At 52.1% G+C, this 18,934-nt stretch overlaps 6 protein-coding genes across 6 annotated transcripts; 2 read left to right on the top strand and 4 right to left on the bottom strand.

Annotated features, from left to right (window-relative positions):
• The first annotated feature begins 473 nt into the window (after nt 1-473).
• EI97DRAFT_297421 (P-loop containing nucleoside triphosphate hydrolase protein) lies at nt 474-3,613 on the top strand. Its single transcript, XM_033794496.1, has one exon. The coding sequence runs from the start codon at nt 636-638 to the stop codon at nt 3,348-3,350; it is 2,715 nt and encodes a 904-aa protein (XP_033655097.1). The 5' UTR covers nt 474-635; the 3' UTR covers nt 3,351-3,613.
• A 61-nt stretch (nt 3,614-3,674) lies between these two features.
• EI97DRAFT_493439 (protein-L-isoaspartate O-methyltransferase) lies at nt 3,675-4,957 on the bottom strand. The gene is made up of 2 exons (XM_033802361.1): nt 4,562-4,957; nt 3,675-4,468 (listed from the first exon to the last, which is right to left on the bottom strand). Exons 1-2 carry the CDS (start codon nt 4,661-4,663, stop codon nt 3,872-3,874), a joined length of 699 nt encoding a protein of 232 aa, XP_033655096.1. The 5' UTR covers nt 4,664-4,957; the 3' UTR covers nt 3,675-3,871.
• A 120-nt stretch (nt 4,958-5,077) lies between these two features.
• On the top strand, nt 5,078-6,407 carry EI97DRAFT_466393 (uncharacterized protein). Its single transcript, XM_033801530.1, has 2 exons — nt 5,078-5,377; nt 5,462-6,407. The coding sequence occupies exons 1-2, from the start codon at nt 5,126-5,128 to the stop codon at nt 6,179-6,181; spliced, it is 972 nt and encodes a 323-aa protein (XP_033655095.1). The 5' UTR covers nt 5,078-5,125; the 3' UTR covers nt 6,182-6,407.
• Nucleotides 6,408-6,869: 462 nt separating this feature from the next.
• EI97DRAFT_297377 (uncharacterized protein) lies at nt 6,870-10,052 on the bottom strand. The gene is made up of 4 exons (XM_033794495.1): nt 8,604-10,052; nt 7,976-8,557; nt 7,744-7,931; nt 6,870-7,674 (listed from the first exon to the last, which is right to left on the bottom strand). Exons 1-4 carry the CDS (start codon nt 9,747-9,749, stop codon nt 7,212-7,214), a joined length of 2,379 nt encoding a protein of 792 aa, XP_033655094.1. The 5' UTR covers nt 9,750-10,052; the 3' UTR covers nt 6,870-7,211.
• A 376-nt stretch (nt 10,053-10,428) lies between these two features.
• Nucleotides 10,429-14,127, bottom strand: EI97DRAFT_449642 (uncharacterized protein; the record flags this gene model as incomplete). Its single annotated transcript, XM_033800231.1, has 3 exons — nt 10,429-11,138; nt 11,188-11,879; nt 11,927-14,127. The coding sequence occupies 3 exons, from the start codon at nt 14,125-14,127 to the stop codon at nt 10,429-10,431; spliced, it is 3,603 nt and encodes a 1,200-aa protein (XP_033655093.1).
• A 2,839-nt stretch (nt 14,128-16,966) lies between these two features.
• On the bottom strand, nt 16,967-18,361 carry EI97DRAFT_457554 (uncharacterized protein; the record flags this gene model as incomplete). The annotated part of the gene is made up of 5 exons (XM_033800830.1): nt 16,967-17,468; nt 17,522-17,659; nt 17,714-17,955; nt 18,005-18,109; nt 18,161-18,361. The coding sequence occupies 5 exons, from the start codon at nt 18,359-18,361 to the stop codon at nt 16,967-16,969; spliced, it is 1,188 nt and encodes a 395-aa protein (XP_033655092.1).
• Nucleotides 18,362-18,934: the final 573 nt, after the last annotated feature.

Genomic DNA, 18,934 nt, shown 5'->3' with positions numbered 1-18,934 from the left:
CTTGACACATTAATGGCGGGACCATGCCAACTTCATCATACATGGATTCCGCTGTTGTAGCACGCTGGCTGACCGTCCAGGTTTAGATGGCACAAGTGATATCAAGGTCCGAGAAAGAATGGAGACCTGAAGCCACCCTGCATGCGAGACAGGAGGGAGTATCATTAGTCATCCCCCACGTGCCAGACAATGACTCCAACGGGGAGCTCGGGCCAACCTTAAAACAACCTCTCCTCGTCCTCACCACGTATACCTTTGACTACCATCCATCGTACAATTTGCATACACTCCCCTGATCATACGCACCCCTAGCTTTTTCCAATGTCTTTTGATCTGCTACAGTAGAGCCGGCAGGCTTCTCGATCGCCATTGTCCAAGCCACTGCTTCAAGCGTACCCTTCAGGACTGACTCACCTGTTGTTTGCCATCCAGTTGCGCCAAAATGCTCCCATTAATGTCACGATTATACCAGACGCACTTGTTTCATACAAATTCCCGGTCAATATTGCGACTTAGTTCCTTATCCTGTAGACGACGGCAACGTTCATCTGGACACGCAAGCGCCCACTGATTCCATCCGTTACTCCTTGACGGGAGAACAACTCGCCCCGGATATATTGCAATTCTCAAATCTGATGGCGTCCATCTCAATATTTACTTTTGATCACAGCCCTCCGCGGGTGTCTTCACCATGGGCGACTCCCGCACCCGGGACCCAGCCCAAGCGTCGCGGCCTTCAGGATTCCGCATCAGCCATGTCGCAGAGCCAGAAAAGCACCATCTTCAGTTCTGGAGATCCTGGAATCACTGCTGTCGAGCTGAGCGGAATTACGAAGCTTGAGGCGGAACCACAAGAGGGCCCAACCGAATATAAGCTGCATCTTCTCCTACGACGTCGCAGATCGTTCATACGTACGACCACTGCGGGACGTGTCTCTGGGTCGCTGCGCCGCATTGAATCTGGATCTTCCTCTGGAAATCGAAGTGTGTCCGAACCTTGGGTACCTGGGACTCCTCCTGCTCCGTCAGTTACGACCCAGTCAAGACAGCACCGCCTAAGACAGCTCACAACCCAATTATATTGGCGCTTGCAACAGTCATGTCAGCATCACGTCTCATCTTCATCTCCATTGATCGAACCCCAGTTCCCCGACGATTCACAGCTCTCGGCCCCTATTGTACCCCAGCGACTTCTTCCTGGCCTCGAAGAGAGCAAAGGAGCGTTATATGAGATCGGGGTGGCTGATGATGGGACATTCGCCGGGTTAGCCGAGGACGAAATGGAAGAGAGTATCAACAATCTTCGCGCGATGGCGGCAAGCCTTGGCTGTCGCGTGGACATCATCCGCAAGGTCCATATTGGCGACTGTGAATGGCTTGAAGAAGATCATACCGGGTTCGAATCTAAGCCAATAGTAAGGGCCAGCAAGCTATGGGTTGTGGAGGCTTTTGTGTATCCAGATCAACATATACCTGAACATGCCGGCATAGGAGAGTCACGTACCGACAACCATCCAACCACCTTGCCCAGCACTACATGTGTCTCGGAATCAGGAAGCGCGAAGTACGAAGGCCATCCAAGAACGCAACAACTCCGTGTCTCTCTGACGGGTGCTACCGGCACTGGGAAGTCTAGTCTGTTGGGGACCCTTTCAAGCAACGAACTAGACGACGGGAGGGGCAAGAGTCGGCTCAGTCTGCTTAGACACAGACACGAGATTGCTTCGGGTATGACAAGCTCGGTTACTCAAGAGCTCATTGGTTACAGGGATGTGCTCGATCACCGCGGGTCGAGAGAGTCAACTCAGGTCGTCAGCTATGGTACTGGGGACGTGTCAGAGTGGCTCGATATCCATGCCTCTGCAGAGGGAGGAAGGCTGGTGCTTCTCGCAGACTCCGCCGGTCACCCACGTTTCCGTCGAACCACTGTCCGTGGCTTGGTTGGATGGGATCCCCATTGGACATTACTTTGTATATCGGCAGGCAGCACTGAAGATTCTTCGCTTCGATCCCACGATACGGTTAGCGCCAGCACTTCGGAGACCGATTTATCGCATGCTAATCTTCGACTCTGTTTGAACTTGGAACTTCCGCTTGTCATCGTCATCACCAAGTACGATTTAGCCAACAAGCCAAGCCTACGGCAGACCCTATCCCCGATCTTAACGGCGATCAAGGATGCAGGCAGGAAACCTCAGATAGTATCGGCAGCAATTGATCCTGGCTCAGAGGTCGAACTCGACACCGTTTCCGCGGATGAGTTCTCTCATATCGGCCCCATAGTCAACACCCTGAAAGACTCCCCGCTCGCTTTGGTCCCTATAGTCTTCACTAGTGCTGTCAAAGGCACCGGTATCACCAAGCTGCATGCTCTGCTCCGGGAGCTTCCAATCCCGCGCAATCCTACACCACCCGAGAACGGCCCGCGCACGCTGTTTCACATCGAAGACGTATACAGCAACATCCTGGCTCCTGCAATGGATCCATCCTTAACGAAATCTTCTCAGGACAGATCCATAGTGATAGGAGGACATGTCCGCTACGGCACCCTCCGCGTTGGCAGCGAGCTTCTCCTCGGCCCCTACAACATCGACGCATCGTCTGACGACAGCGACAGCGGACCTGGCTCTACGGTGGCTCCCGAGCGGTCACGTCGTCCCCCGGCTGCACAGCCGTCACGCTCGTTCCCCGGTGCATTGCGTCGATCTACTATATCCGTGTCCGCGAACGAGAAGCACCAGGAGTGGCGGCGTGTCCGTATCACATCCATTCGTAATCTGAGGCTCCCTATGCGCAGTCTGTATGCAGGACAAGTAGGCACCATTGGCGTCGCGCCCGTAGACGTTCCGATTGCGAGTCCGGCCACTGTCAGAATCCGGAAAGGGATGGTGCTTGCGGATGGGGAACCGAGAGCTAATCGCGTCATCACGGTGCGGTTCCTGGGGCACAATGCCCAGGCTGCTAAGAGTCTGAGCGTTGGGAGCGCAGTGGTGGTGTATGTAGCCAGTGTACGGGCGAGCGCGAAGGTAGTCAGCGTTGCACCGGAAGAGCAGGGAGAAAGAGTTGGTAGTTATGACAAGGCGGCTCGCGGGCAACAGGACGATGATGACGGCTTTGGATTCGGCTTTGACGACGACAGTGACAAAGATGGCGAAATCGTCGGGACTCCAGGGACGAGCGCCGTTGTTGTCGCATTCCAATTCATGACTTCAAGGGAGTTCTTTGAGGTGGATGCCAAAGTGTTGATACTCCCTGGTGGTGGACCGGGCTTGTATGGAGGTACGGAGCGGGGCGAGAAAGGGGTGGCGGCGTTGGAGGGCTTTGTTGGGCGAGTAGTGGTGGGTTATTGACCTGGTTGATTGGTGCATGGATCTGTTTTCATCAAATTTGCTTCTGTCTCTGTTTCCCATCTCTCCTAATACATTTTGTCGTCTCTAGAACCTAATGCAACAGCTGTTCTTCTGGCATTCGTAGAGAGATGTAAGAGGGTCCTACATGGTTGATCTTCGTCGTTGTTTTTATGGTTTGACCAGAGGGACCGTGCTACCATTGGTTTCCTGGGGCAAATCAATGTATCCGTCTCGGCCAGGCCTATTCACATTATCCGAGCGATGCATCATGGTATGCCACCGCAGAACAGTCACGAACAAGTTACAGGGCTTCATAACCAGCTGGTTGAGATGTTCAAATGGAAAGTCAATTCAAGCTGTCCATAACGCCAGCCGATTACCTAAAACGCCTAAACCATAGTCCGTATGTCGTCCTTAAGCTCTCCAACCCCTTTCCATACCGCTCAAACCCCGTACAGTATACACGGCCCTAGCCCTGACTCCGCCATCAAAGCCTGCAAGTGAATCGATCAAGTTCGACTCTACTGATGCTTCGAATCCTTCCTCTTAGGAGCATCCGGATGATCGCACAATGGCACATACTGCACGCCATACTGCCTCTTCCGCGTGATGTTCCCATCCTTATCCTTGTCCACCACGAAGATATACTGCGACCAGCCCTCCTCAACCGGCACAAACATCCTCCCCGGCGCTTTCAACTGCGCCTCCAACTCCTCATGGTGCTTGGCCGCCGCAGCCCCGACATGAATGGCATCATACGGTGCTTCCTCCGGGAACCCTTTGCGCCCGTCGGCCGTCACCAACCGCACGTTACCGGAGTCCAGCATGCGTCTTCCGGCTTCGGATTTGCGCATGTTGTTCACGGACAAAGTGACGAGCGGTTCGATATGGTCGACGCCGATGACGCGGCCCTCGGGTCCGACGAGGTTGGCGAATACGGCGGTGAGGTATCCGCTGCCGGAGCCGATGTCAAGGACCTTGGCGCCTGGGTAGAGGAAAGGGAACAGAGAGGAGCAGGCCGAGGCGTGCATGTGGGGTGCGGAGATGGTGGCGTGGTGGCCGATGGGTTGTGGAGAGTCCTGGTAAGGGTACGACGGAGCAAAGTGGGCGCGGTCGACCTGGAAGATGTTAGGATGAAGGCGTCATGGAGAAGGTAGGAGTGCGTAATCCTTTCACTGAGAGGGAAAGGCAAAAGGTGGATGGAGGATTACCTTCAACATGGCGTCCTTAATCCTGTCGTCCTCGATCAAGCCGGCCTGGTGCAGCCGCTCGACCAAATCCGCATTGGAAACGCCACTGGACCGCCACGCCATATTGAGTCCTCTTCTTTGCAACGGGGTCGCTACTGAGCGGAATAGATGTGATAAGGACGGCAGATTGACGAAGTAGGGTAGCAAAGGAGCTATGACTGCGAGAAGGACAACAATGAAGATAGATCTGTAGCTTTGGAGCGAAGCTATTGTGCTGGAGGGATGATATAAGTGCTGTGGTTAATGAAAAGAAAGTGTCTCCTTTTATGGTGAGGAGAAGTGCGAAGTCAGAACGAGATAACACTCTCGCAAGAGGTTCTAGAAGCGTGCTACAAGACGCACCTGCAGCTGAGAGGATGAATGTTGTGCACAGGCGGGGGAGGGACGTCACAGTGGTTACACAGCAGCTTCCCCGCAGCTCAGAGCGCAAGGGTACCCCTGTCAGCCGTTCCGTCTCAATTCACCTTAAACAAACAACACATTATCGAGGATGGAGACACACCATTCCATCTCTCCCTGAACAGTATGGATAACCTCACGGCGGCCGATCTTTTTTCTCCCTCAAAGGCCCGCCAGCAGCGTGCCCAAGCGCAGGACTGGGCACAAATCGACAATTGGCTCAGCTACAAGTACGCCGGTCGGACGATACCGAGCTTCGAGCGCAACGACGAGACATTGAAAGTGTTGCGGGAATTGTCGCTGGTAAATGAGCGCTCCGATGAGGAGAGAGCCGTCTACGAGAGATTGGAGAGGGAGGCTCTGAAGGAGTTGAACGACGTATGTCTGCTTTCCGTGATCTTGCCAGTCTCATTACAGCTCGTACCCGAAGAGCATACGATACTAATGCCTTCGACGATATAGAAACCTCCTCCGCCGGAGCTTCTAGCAGTCCTCCAGTCGTCCCTGCCGCCATCCGCATCCAAAACCCTCGCCGCCCTGGCCGAAACAGCCACCACCCTCTCCCTCCCCACCGCCGACCCTCAAGCAACGGCGCACGCTTTGATTTCCCACACCACGACCTGCCAAACTCTTACAAACCACCTCACCCACATCCAAACCCTACAATCCTACGTCGAAAAACAGCACGTCCTGCTGAGACAGCAGCTCGCCGAACTACAGAACAACCCCGCATTCAGGACACCGGAGAATCTGCCACGCCAAACGAGCGATAATATGAGACAGACGAAACATTTGCGGGCCAAGATACGTGATGCCGAAGACCGCCTCAGCAATCTCGAATATGCCGCCAATGGTGGACATTCGCGCCAGCGCTCCGTTTCAGGCTCAATCACCCATTCCCGCACACACAGCCGCACCAACTCCTTACACACTTCAGCCAGTACTACCCCCATCTCGACCCTAGCGACATCTGTAGATGCACTAGCCGACATGTTGGAAGCGCAGAAAGAGCTGGAAGCATTGAAAAAGGCGGTTGAGGCGGTGGAGAAAGAGGTAGATGAGTTTGCCGGACTGCCGGCGGAGAGAGAGAGTGCGAGGAGGGAGGTGGGGAGATTGGAGGTGGAGCTCGATACTCTTAGGAGGAGGAGGGATGGATTGTTTGGGGGTTTGGTTGGGCGGTAGGGTGCAGTTTGTACTGGACGCTGTAGGGAGAAAGGGTGGTTAGTATAGGGAATGACCCTAGTTGGCAGATGCGGCTGTAATTTGAGGAGTCTAAAAAGAGGTATGACCAGAAGATAATGAGGGAATGTATATATCTATAGATTGTGTTGCAAACGCTTCTCACCCACCGGTTCCATTCGACCGTCCGTAGTCCCCGAAGCGTTGAACCAGTAAGAATGATCACCACCGCCCTGGTTCCGATGCATAGCGGAGCAATCAGTACACGTTTTTCGAGTAGCAGGCTGTAGAGAGCAATAAGGCAGCTGTGTAGGTCGTCGGCCAGGCACGCATTCCGCACCGAAGTGACGGCCGGCCATGGGCTTACCGGCATGTGTTCTATACAGCGGAATTGCGAAAGTCCAACACAGCTGGACATGACTGTAAAAACACAAAATCGCTATACAAAAGATCTAAAAGGGCCTATCTAGCTACTAACGGAGCGTGGCAGCATTACAAACCTTGGTGTGTTTACCTGTACTCAGATGTAGGAACCGCAAAAGCAAAACAAAAGTTAAAAAAATGTGACTCCGGAAAGCTGACAAACCCGGAATCGAACCTGAGGCTTCAAGTGTCGGTTGACTCAGCATGCTGGCCCTTCTGGATGCGCCATCACAGCGCGGCGCTCGTCACTTCTTCCAGGAACGTTTTTGCGGTATTGGTGATTGATTAGTAGTTTTAGCTACTTATATAGTCGAAAAAATAGGGAAGCTCGAGAGTGGGATGAGCACTGCCCTCGAAATAGCCGCGCGTTTGTAGCGGAGTCCAGCCAAGTGAGAGTGCGTCAACACTCATTCACCGCCTACGCAATATCCGATTTCACCATTGCAGATGGTCACCGCTTCAGGACCGTAATACCTGCTCTACTTGATCCACACACTCCCTCCGCTTCATTCTGCACTCTCCAAACACTGCCATGAGGCTTTTTTCCTGGCTTTCATTACAGAAGCTCCACCAACACCAACCAATGCAAATGCTCCGACGATCTATTAGATTACAAGCAAAGGCTTACCATTACCCCCACAACCGCGCTCAGCACCAAAGGGCTGCTTATTCTTCCAGCAGCACCTTGTCGCCCGCGCTCCTTCGGCTCAGCCGGAACCTCCCCACTTCTCCACTGCCCACCGCCCGTGACACTGCTCTTATGCCCCGTGCTCCCATCCACACACAGCTTCATTCCCTGCTCGCCCTTAAACATGCGGTCCACGGCTCCCTTCCACACATTCGTAACGTCGTTGATCATCTCCGCCGTGTAAAACATGCGACAGTCAGCGGCCTCGTAGATGAACTCAAGCGGTGTCTGCGAGGGATCGTCTTTGCGCAGATTGTCGCGCAGGTTTATGCCTCCTGCGGGCCGATCTCCAAAATAGGCGCTTCGTTTGAAGATTTGGGTTGCAAATGCGGTTCTGCCGAGCGCGGTTTGGTTCCACTGAGCCTGCTGTTCTGGGCTTCCCAGGCTGAGTACATGGAACACATGTCAGCTTTTTATTCCTTGAACGGTGGAACGATAGATGCAGAGCACATACAAAAACGCCATCTGCGTCCTGATTCGGATATCGTCCCATTCGAACGACTGAGCGCCTTTTGTTCCGCCGATTGCCTGCATGGGTCCTGTTCTGGCTTGGCCGCCTACAACAATACTCCGAACGCCTCCTTGGTTCTTAAGAAGCTCGGAGAGAATGGCACATGTGGATGAACACATGCCGTCGTGAAGCTGCATGGTCAGCGGAGATCAGCCACTCCCAGGGCATTACATACCATTATAATATTTCCACTCTGGAAAGGTTGCTCAGCTGCGGCATCCTGAGCAAGACTCCCATGACCAGATATGTAAAAACCGGGCTGCGCATAACTCGCCTCGTCACTGAAGTTGTATCTGGTGGTCCTGGTGTGCTGATCCCCGTTGCTTTGCTCGGGCCCGTACATTCCGTCCCATGACGCGAAATCCAGCTGGTCCACGTCAAGCTGCAGATTAAAATTAAAAGGAGAGGTAAATAAAATAACGTCGTTTTCCGTCATGTCGGCGAAATACTCCACGAATGCGGTCCGGTTGCTCTGGGCGTAGGTCCTGCCGGCCGCGAACTCTTCCGTCATTCTCCCAACATCTTCCAATGCGTCGTGCGCGCGGAAGCGGGTCCCCCCAAACGGTTCCGCCTGTGGAAAGAGCTGCTTGAAGGTGTCGTAGCCAAGAATGGCGTTTCCTCCTCCATTACCTCTCAGGTCGATGACGAGTTTCGACTTGCCGTTCTCCTTGCATCTGGCGATAAACTCACGCAACAGGTCCTGGAATATCTTGACGTCGGGTGAATCATATGACGGTATGCAAAGAACTGCTATGTCCTGCAAGACGTTAGCACATGGATTACTTCGGTGATGAGGAACTTGCTCCGTAGTCTGCATCCATGAAGTAGCCGCTCAAGGAGATGTTAGGATGGACTAGCACTGGGTTTGGGTATCCTATAGGCGAAGGTGCCGGAGAATTGTCTCCCGCGGAAGATGTGGCAGTCGGTGAAATACCAGGCGTCACAGGTAGTCCCTGACAGAACCTCTCTGCAAAATTCCGTCCATTCTCTATGCCGGTGAAATTGCCAAATACAGCCGCCACATTCATCGTAGTTGATTCGGTTCCATTGGCGAAGGCGAGAGTTGTATTTGATCCTTGATAGAGTCCAGCTCGAAACGATCCGAGAAAAGAGACTCCCGTGGAAGTGATGGCTTGGTTAGGGAAAAGTGCATTCCATCTAGCATCAGCGTCATGGAACCCAGCTTGGCGAGCGACGTCGAAGAGATACTCTCCAACATTCCGGCCATTGATTGTCTGCACAGGTGATGGCTGGAAGGACGGATCCTGCTGGACCGACTGGATGTCTCGGTAAGTGAATACCTGGGGAAGCTCTCGAGCGTCTTGGGAGACAGAGACTAGCTCAGTTCCAGGCGCCGTTTGGAATTGCATCGCGGCCGCAAGGATATCAGGTTGCCAGGACAGATGATTATCATAGGCTTTGTTGAAGAGACTGCTCAGGTCCATTTGAAACTCGTATTCGTTCTTGTAGAAACCGGACTGCAGCCTATTCTGAATTGTTCCCATCTCTTCTATGAGATCAACAGGCGCTTCTGTATAGTCCGCAGGCGGATTCTTTAGATATGCCAAGTTCGATTGCCAGGCCACATACAGTTTCAACTCTTCTATCAGCTGGACATTGTTCGCTGTGTCGATCGGAACCGACTGGAGACACTGAAGACCAAGCTCAGCGGGCACAATCTTCCGGGCACCGGTTGGGAGGCCTGCCAGAATGCTGCTGATGACTGCACATGGCTCCGCGGACACTGGCGATCCAGGCACAGCCGGCGTGATCGAGTTGGACGTCTCTCCAGAGCTAGCGTTCGTGATCACAGTCGGCAACTCGATTTCTGCTTGATGGCTGGCATCAGGATTGAAACCTCTGGGTATACCGTAAAGATAGTTTTGGATGCGTGCGAATGCAGGCACAGGGATAATTAAGACCAGAAAATATATGCTGAGATGGATCATGATCGCAGGGCGCTACTGCCCTCAAGAAGTGACTCCCCGGGAGCATGCATCAAGCCGTGGTCGACGAAGAAGACAGAAAGTTGACAGGCGAAAGTTGAGAGAGAATCATGAACGAGAGTACCTGTGAGAAGGTACTCTACTCGAACAGTTAGAATCTATGTGAGCTCTTACTATTATGCTCCTGGAACCGCATCTTAGGAATCAAAGCGGGTATTTTGAGAGCGGGAAGCATAATTGAACCGTCTCCTTTCCCCATAATCTTAACATGCAGCAAAGACGGACGCATTGACAATGCCTGCAGGCATGTTACGCCCTGCACGCGCCGGCTACTCTGCGAAACCTGAAGTGTATGAGGTGGTACGAGCCGAGCTCAGCCACGTTCCGGGACCCCTTCAGTGCAGAGCGGACATGGTATTATTGAGATATAATGTCGCCAACATAGCAAGTCCAGCGAAACAAGAGCGATGGTGAAGAGGGGAGTATCAGAGACACTGCGCTGGATGAGATGAGGTCGTGGCCAAGCTTTCAAAGGATGCAGATAGCCTGAAGCGCCTCATCGACATGTCTAAATCCGGTTAGCGCACAGAACTCACACAGTCTATGCTCCAGACATATATTACCCCGCGAATCTGTGTGTTTTCGCAACTCGATTGTACTGTAGATGGACAATCATGCTCATCTACTCCCTATCACCGATCCCACTACCAAAAATCCTATCCAACCTCGCATTTCTATCCCAGACGACCACTCCATCGGCTTTCCTCCTGAAGTAGAGGATTCTATGCATAGGCACAAACTCGTCATGAGTACTCTCCGACTTCCACCTTTCGAGGTCCATCTCCTTCGCCCCCACGAAACGATCCTCATATCCTACGATGAAAGCTCCCGGATTACAACCGGGATCCCAACGCAGACGATTCAACACGTCGGATGCGGGCCGAAGCTTGGATTTTACCTCGACGGCAGAGGTACGAGGCGGCCGGATTGGGACATAGGGGATAGTGGGCTGATGGCTGTCTTCATTTGAGTTTCCTATATCATCTTCTTCATCGTCAGAGTCCAAGTCAGCGTCGGCAACATAATCGCCCCAGTCCGTGCTCTCAGGACGAAGATCTTTCACCTGAGCAGGGCTCACCAACGAGATGTCCACCCAGCAGGTATTACGATCGTAATTCTTCTCCTCTCCGCGGATTGTGTCCAGGAACCGGCTGAACGCTTTTTGCAAGGACTCGAACAATTGCAATCTTCGATCCTTGGTGGCGTATGATTTCCAAGAAATTCCGATGACGAAACATCCTTCGTAACCGGTCTCTGTATTTTCGGGTCCCCGGTTACTGAGACGTGAAGGCCATATTCGAACTTCAATGTCTGGAAGGGCTTTGTGAATATCTGAAAAAGCGTCAGTAACAAAGAGAAATCCAGCATACTACATTCTTACCGACGACAAGCAGGAGAGAGCGGGACTCTACCCAGCCGATAAGTCCCTTGTCTCTAGAAAGAGAACGACCCCAGTATTGCATGCTGATCTGCGCATATCCGTCATGCGAGCCGAGAAATTCAGAAAGGTAATTCTCTGCGCCACCGGGTACGGTGAAGAACTGGTCCCAGCTCATTCCAACAGCGGACAAGCGCTGATCCGCTATCTTGAATTCCTTGACCAGTGTAGCGAGACCAGGACCAGTTGATGTATGTGCCGCATTCGAGTTGGGTGCGTGATAGCCAAGCACGACCATTGGCTCCCTTGCACTCCTGTGGTAACGCGGTCGCGTCTTGTGGAAGAAGGGGTCGAACACCATGTCATTCTTCCAGTCAAAGTGGGCGTAATGGTGGAAGAAAATCTTTACAAGAGCGGGTGCTGTGACCGCACCCGCTACATGAACCAATCCTTTGCAAATAGATGCAAGCATGAGCGTGATATGAATTCCGCCCAGAAATCCGAATTTGGACGAGTAGACGCCACGCTGAAGGGCCCAAAGCTTTATGGCGCGGTAGGCAAGGCGGAAAGCACCCAGTGACGGCAGAGTCCGCTGGATATATACGAGATCGCGATATGGTTTGAGTTTCCGCAAGGAAAGCATCGGCAGGTCGAAAACCGGATCTGTGGGATGCAAATTGGGGAGTTCAGACCACCTAACACACCATTAGAGCCCGTTAGGTACATATTGATTGGCAATTACCTTTCCAAAAGACGGCCACCCGGGCAGTATTGCAAGTCAACGTTGATGCCTCTGACAGTAAGCTCAAACATAATACCTGTTTTCGCTTCCACCTTCCTTATCAGACGAATACCGGACACTCCCGCTCTGCGTATCCGTTGACGAGCGAGCTTGAAGAAGGTTTTGGGGCTCATTGTGCCCACACACAGGCAGTCAATATCAGAGGTGGACGTCCATACATCCAGGGCGTAGGAACCGACAGGGATTATGACCAGGGGGACTTGAGGCATCCTTTCCTCAGTGGGCCCAAGGAGGACATCCTTAAGGCGCGTAAAGGCAGATTTGAACGCTTCGACATTTTCTTCAGTAGGGATCATCCCGCGAGCGGCGAGAGCGGCATGAAGGTCCCAGGGATCCGTCAGTCCTGTGGACACATCTTGTAGGTCAATAGGACGGTGCTTCAACGGCTGGGACTCATTGCCAGCACAGTCTCCAGTACGCGGCAGGAGTTGAAGGGATGCTCTTATCCCCCAGTGATCGCTTGGTGTCCCAGAGCGATCGCTTTTGTCTCCTGGCAGACCGAAGTGGTTGAACTGACTGATGCGAAGCTTATCCATTCCCCGCAGAAGTATACGATCATATCTCTGTGGGCGGTTATTCGAAGTTCCCGACGTGGCTGCCGCGAGGATGTTCGTTCTGGGATTGAAGGTGGCCCCGAACTCTCCGTCGTACAGATCGTCAGGTTCCGGAAGCGGGTCATCAGTAGCCTCGATCCTGGCCACTGACCATGTATCCAGCAATTCTGCCTCAGCTATCATGGTCTCTATGTTTCTGAGAGTACTACCTGTTTCCTGAGTGATCGATCTGTGCTTGAGAGCAAATTCAATGGTGTATGTGGAAGTCGTGATATTGAAGTCTCCAGCAATGATCCACGGTTTAGTTGAATGCCGCTGCTGAAGAAAGGATAGCAAATTCTGTAATTGCGCCTTTTTGGCCGCTACGGAGCCATCCGTGAGGCCGCATGTGAGGTGAACGCCAGCAACTATGAAGTGAAAATCTGAGGGTCCGTTCTCGGAGGCTCCAAAAGAAGCCACCAATGCGCCTTTGTGCCTTCTCTGGAACGGCACCGTCTCCCACGTGAATGGCATGCGGCTTAGGAGTACAATGTTGCGAAGATTCGGAAGTGGACCAGTGTCTGGTTGGTCAGGGGAACCGTGACTACAGTAGGGGTAACGCCGTTGTATCTCTGGTGTGGCCAGGATGTAGGACAGGAAGTCATCGGACACCTCCTGGAGGACCAGAATATCAGCGGCTGCGGTGTCGGACAGTATGGCTTCAAGCAAAAGCGGGTCTCTTTCACGAGCCGGGGGATATTCCGAATCGATCAGAACGTTATAGCTCGAGACGGTCAAGGACCGATCCAAGTTTATAGTGCATTCTTCTCCGGCACAAGGAGCCCATGTGCCCTGATTGTAAGCATAGGCGACTTCCGATGGGGCTCTTCTGTCTGCGGGCAGGGCGTGCGCACCATCAAACCCGTGCTCTGCAACTGCACTGTCCGGCCTAGAAGTAGGACCTCGCTCATTCGGATATGAAAGCCAGAATTCAGAGGGTTTCGGTATGAATTCCGCCGATCCAAGTGAAATGACTCCCCAAAGCCTCATACGACTGGCTTCTCTCTGATGCTTCGCCGGGGTTTCCCGAACCAGTATTGCGAGGCTTGTTATGGGGAATTTTAGACAAGGAAGCCGCCTCACTTTGTCCAGCAAGAAGTCCCGCGCTGCTTCGGTTTTATCCACAGATTGTCCAACCGTAAGATGCAACTTGTACGGTGTCGACGGCTGACCCAGCGCTTCCAATACAGTGCATCGCAAGCTTTCCAAGGCAGTCGTTGGTGAGTCGCTCTCCCCAAGAAAGACTGTATACTCCTTTCGATGTTCGAAGTATCCTGGCTGCTCGAGACTAGCACCGAGGCTGGCCACGGATGCAGAGCTGCTAAGGGCAGCTTCGATTCGGACCTTTGCTTCAGGCAGCTTTTCCGGATGCACAAAGGGGTAGACAAGATTGATATGTTGAGGCCACCTTCCCCAACTCTTATCGTAAAGTGATCGCAGCGTATTGATTTCGGTGCATTGGTTCAAGGGAGGAATAACACAAAGAGCGGTATCAAAAGAGGTGGTAGCGATGGGCTTAGTTGCTGATGTGTTGCCGACGCTCGCCATGGCTGGGAGACTCGGGTGTAATTTTAGGTATGAAAATGAAAGGGGGAGAGAAGATGAAGAGATGAACGAGCTCCCGACAGGACGAAGAGCGAACGCGAAACCAAACCAGACTTGTAAATATGCTCTGAATATTGAGAAACTCACGACATTATATATGTATTCAGTCTACCTGTGTTGGATGACCCCCAATTGCAGATGACTCCCTGTCCCAATGTGGTTGAGGCGCACGGAGGGTGTGAGCCACGATGACTCACTCGCGCCAAGGGATGCTCCGCCACAAGGTGGCTGCCGCTGCGCATCGTTGCTGGCAGTCGAGAGTCATAAAACGGCATTGGCATGTAGACGTTGGGATGCAGTGAGAAGTATAGGATGGATAGCAGACTGATGAGGACGGAGAGGTGGACTGAAAGGACGGGAGGCACCGCTAAGGTTGGTCTTAAATGTACGCCCACAAGGACAAGCCATGACAGAATATACGCACACTAAAACAGTGTCGTCAATTGGACAAGTCGACTAAGAATAGAGGTACAGGGTATCTACAACCAGTGGGTTCTACACGGTATGTACCAGAAGGTTGAAATCCCTGTATTCGGCATTCAATGTTTATTCTGACGCGCCATCATAATATTCATAGGTAGAGTAGTCTTCTTTTTCATCCAGGTCTAGGTTACGAGCGATCGCACTAATTGGATATTGTACTTAGTGATATATAGACCATTTACAAAAGTATCTGTTACTCTCTTGCATCCGTAGAAGAACTAGGCCGTCTACTAGGCTTGTATTAGCAGTATAGATTCAATGTCACTGTCTCGTGTACAGTTAGATTCGAGACTCGAAGCATCCGGTTCGCTATCTGGGAGGCCATGCAGGATGGCGACTGTCATTTATTCGGAGCGCTGAAATCTGGATTACTGGCGCCCCTGACTTTCTGCATTCAGCATCTTGACCCTTTTTTTTTTTTTTTTTTTTTTTTTTTTTTTTTTTGGTGAACTGTGTTTTGAATGACAGGAATTTCCGTAATCCGTCGTCTGCAGAGACGATCCGCGAACTCACACTGACCTGTGACGGAGCGACGATGAGCATCTTGGACTTGGGAGCGGCGCTTCTAAATCAGCATAGTAACGGGAATCTGACTTGTATTCCGACTTGATAAAAGGCATGTTCAGCTCGCATGCTGAAATCCTCACCTTCCATTTGCCGTTCATTACTTTTATCATGCGAAATATTCCTTCTCTAGGTTCTACACCCTTTACAGGGAACTACATACATACGCATGCACACTCCTAGATAGCCAATGAATCAGTTCTTCCCATAGCGTAGTCATGCCCACACAGTTGCCATGCTTATCGACAAGAGTCCCAATACCACATTCCCTGACTCTCCGTCGCTATGACCTGCTAGAATACTGACACATCTTACAGTCCTAGCCTACGTCTCTAAAGTCACGCACAACACACCACGATTGACGAACCGTGATTAATCAAGTCCGTCATTCTATAGTGTCTTTATTATTTGCTACAAATCCTCGCTCCTCAAACTGCTGACCCACAGCTCCGGAGTCACGCATGACACTGCATTCTACACGACACACTACCTTTGACGAACCTATAACAAACCAAGTCCATCATTCCACAGTACTTGCAAAATCTATCATCATGGCCGACCGAGTCAAAACAACGATGAGAAGTCACTATAGTAGCAGTCATCCGTATCCGAAGGCTCGTGAGATGAAGTTCGAGTCCGAGTATAAAAGGCGCCGCTGTGCTGGCTTCATTATTCTCACACATACAACACTCGCCCACATCATTCATATAGAAATATCTTCGAAATCTCAGCTACCAAACTCGATATACTTTGAATCTTCAACATACAGGAACATCTAGCCGCTCTATACGTTTTCCGCCACACACCATGGCAGAATCAAGCCGATATACTGTTGACCCGACGCGATGGGAAACCAGTAGTGAGGATACGGAGAATACCTCCTCGGCCGCAGGCCGGCGCGAATTCGATCCCATGGAAACGCGATATAGTGATCAAAGCGAGTATGTACCCCCAAAACCGTTTCCCCATGCCTTTGACCCAGCTCACCATGTATTTCTTATCCTCAAAGCCTAATGATAAGAGACGGTCGCCAGACAGTGGAGCAGGACCGCCACCAGCCCCGTGAACGGGGTAAAGTCACTTGGACGCGAAGGGATAGGGGTAAAGACGGCGACTGGGTGAAAAGGTGTGATGCTTGCGGGGTGTCGACGGACAATGACAAGAATGCCTGTCGCCAATGCAAGACGAGATTTGTTGAAGATTGCACAAACCCAACGGCGTTGCCGGACATGGTCAGGGAGAGAGAAATACAACTAGAGCTGGCACAGAGGGGCGAGGGGGAAAGTTTTGAAATAAAGAGAACTCCTGCAGTTGAAAGGGGCATGCGGAGGATGCAGAAGGAGGCGAAAAAAGCGGCAGAAAAAGAAAAGGACAAGAAAGGAAAAAAGAAAAGCGGAAGTGGGAGCGCCGGTCGCCGAGACAAACGCAATATCCTGTAGACATAGTACTCATGTCGACGAGGAACCATAGCGGCGAATATCTGTGGTAAAGCCATCAGCATTGACATGCCAATTTTCTTTTGTTGGGACCTTGGGCACTGGTAGAATGGATATCTGATAACATTCATTACTCGGTTTCATTAAATCGTATTCCTCAGGCCTCATGGTAAATGTGCACTATGGCAGGCAAACGGAAGAAGCAAGACGCAAGTCTATACGTGTCGCGTCGACTCATTACAATATTCCAACGCCGCTCCAGCGGCACCCCCCAAGTAATAGCAAATCCTGACTCCGGGTCATCGACTTGACTGCAGTGGCCATGCCGGCGGGGGATACTGGATATACGATCTGGGGCTCTCATCACTTATCCCATCGTCGTTTATCGAGCCCTGCTCGACATCCCGCGTAACACGAATTTCCTTCCACTCGTCATGACCATGACTCTGCTCGAGCACGGTACCAGCCCCACTTTTGAGGTGAACAGCATCGCCCATACTCGAATGGCTCGGCATGCCCTTTAGTCGCACAAAGTTGGCGTTGTTCCTTTGGCTGTGGGTCGTGATGGTTGGAATCTGTCCCGAAACGTCGTTCGGCTGTATCGTCCCGAACCGTGTGCCGAAGTTGGGGAGGACCTTGACGATCAGGGGCTTGAGTGCTGGCGTCGTGGCGCATACGATGGCGAGGTTGATTTCAAGAGCGGACCACAAGGCGACAGGACCGCCATACCATGTTGTATCTTCGGGATGCTGTGCGACCTTGACGAGGAAGACAAGGCGCAGCACTGAAATGATGACGACGCTGAGAAGGTGTGAATATGCGACTGTGAATGAACAGGCCCGGGGAAAACTTACAACCAACCGAGAGTCAGCAGTATGACAACGGCGATCTTCTGGCGTAACGGTATCCGCAGTGTCCACAGATTGCGAATAGGAAGAACAGCCACGAGAAGATCGGTGAACATGTTTATGCCGGCATTGGCGTGGTACATGCTATACCTCGTCAGCGGGGAGTCCAAACTGGTGGCGATGAGCTCAGCGACTTACGCGTCCTGATTGACACACTTGGAGAATGGCCTCTTCGTGAAATTCCAGTAGGCGTCCACGGGCACGCAGGTGAAAATGGCACTGACGATGGCCGTGAGGCCACAGGCGGTGCATATGCCCATGGCTATGTATATCACTATTCTCGAATTCTTCAGGGTGAAGATGCGCCTGTATTGAAGCAGGATGGACAATTTGGTCGCGGTCAAGCTGATATGGTATGTAAGGATACCGAAGAAAAGGTACTGGTCCGTCAGTAACGGATTCCTAAAGCCATCAGCTTCCACAACGTACCAGAAAAATCCTTTTCCCGTTTGTCATGGGAACGTTGATCATGTGCCTTCCATTGCCAAGTCTTGCACCTTGTATCAGGCAGACGGAGGTAAATATCGACGAGAGCTTATGGGGGGTCAGTTCGGTCCTACGCAGTGACAAGGCGGCGACGCTTACCATTGATATTGCCATGAAGTAGTCTTCCATACCTACTATGCGCACCATTGTGATGCGAACAAAGAACCGTAGCACCACGCAGACGAAGGCAATCGCAGTGAAGGCCGCGACGACGCCGATGATCTGCGGTGACTGATCCTCCTTTGCAAGGGCAGCAATCATCTCAGGGGGCAATTGAGGGAGATCTGGAGATGTAGCCATGCTGCCGTCGTTCGGGCTCCTGAGAATCGATCCCAATGGATCCTCAGGGATCTGGAGAGGCGGGGCGTTCCCAAGATGTGGTTGACTATCCCAGGATACTAGGCAAGGTCAATACAGGGTTGCGCCCACACTTTATCTGGACAATCGGTGCTGTCAGTTTCAATGTCCAACGACGTAAGAGAAGGAAGTCCAGGCACGACTGGCAAAGGAAAGCCTTATTAAGCCGGAGCAAATGCAGTCTCAAACCCAAATATCGCCATGAGCCAAGAGTGCGTTTTGCCGCGAGTCTGTAGTGCGAACCTTGTTGACTGCTAAATGTGATGGATCGTTTCGGGTGGAGAGGACATTGCTCGCCTCCCACGGTTCGGCCACTCGGGGATTTTGTCTGCTGAGTGTAAAGTTTGAGCCAGCCGGTAAGCGAATGGTCCATGCCGTGATGGACCGATGGCACAGCCAGTCTGCACCAAGGCCGTCCTGTGTACGGAGTACCTTGACGGTACCTGGACAGTAGCGACACTGCACCCCGCACCATAGACCGACGTTGTGAGGTGCTTCAAGAAGCAATGGCTTGCA

Source organism: Westerdykella ornata, assembly GCF_010094085.1.
Source record: "Westerdykella ornata strain CBS 379.55 unplaced genomic scaffold EI97scaffold_7, whole genome shotgun sequence".
NCBI lineage: Eukaryota > Fungi > Ascomycota > Dothideomycetes > Pleosporales > Sporormiaceae > Westerdykella > Westerdykella ornata.
This window is presented reverse-complemented; position numbering and strand designations above follow the sequence as displayed.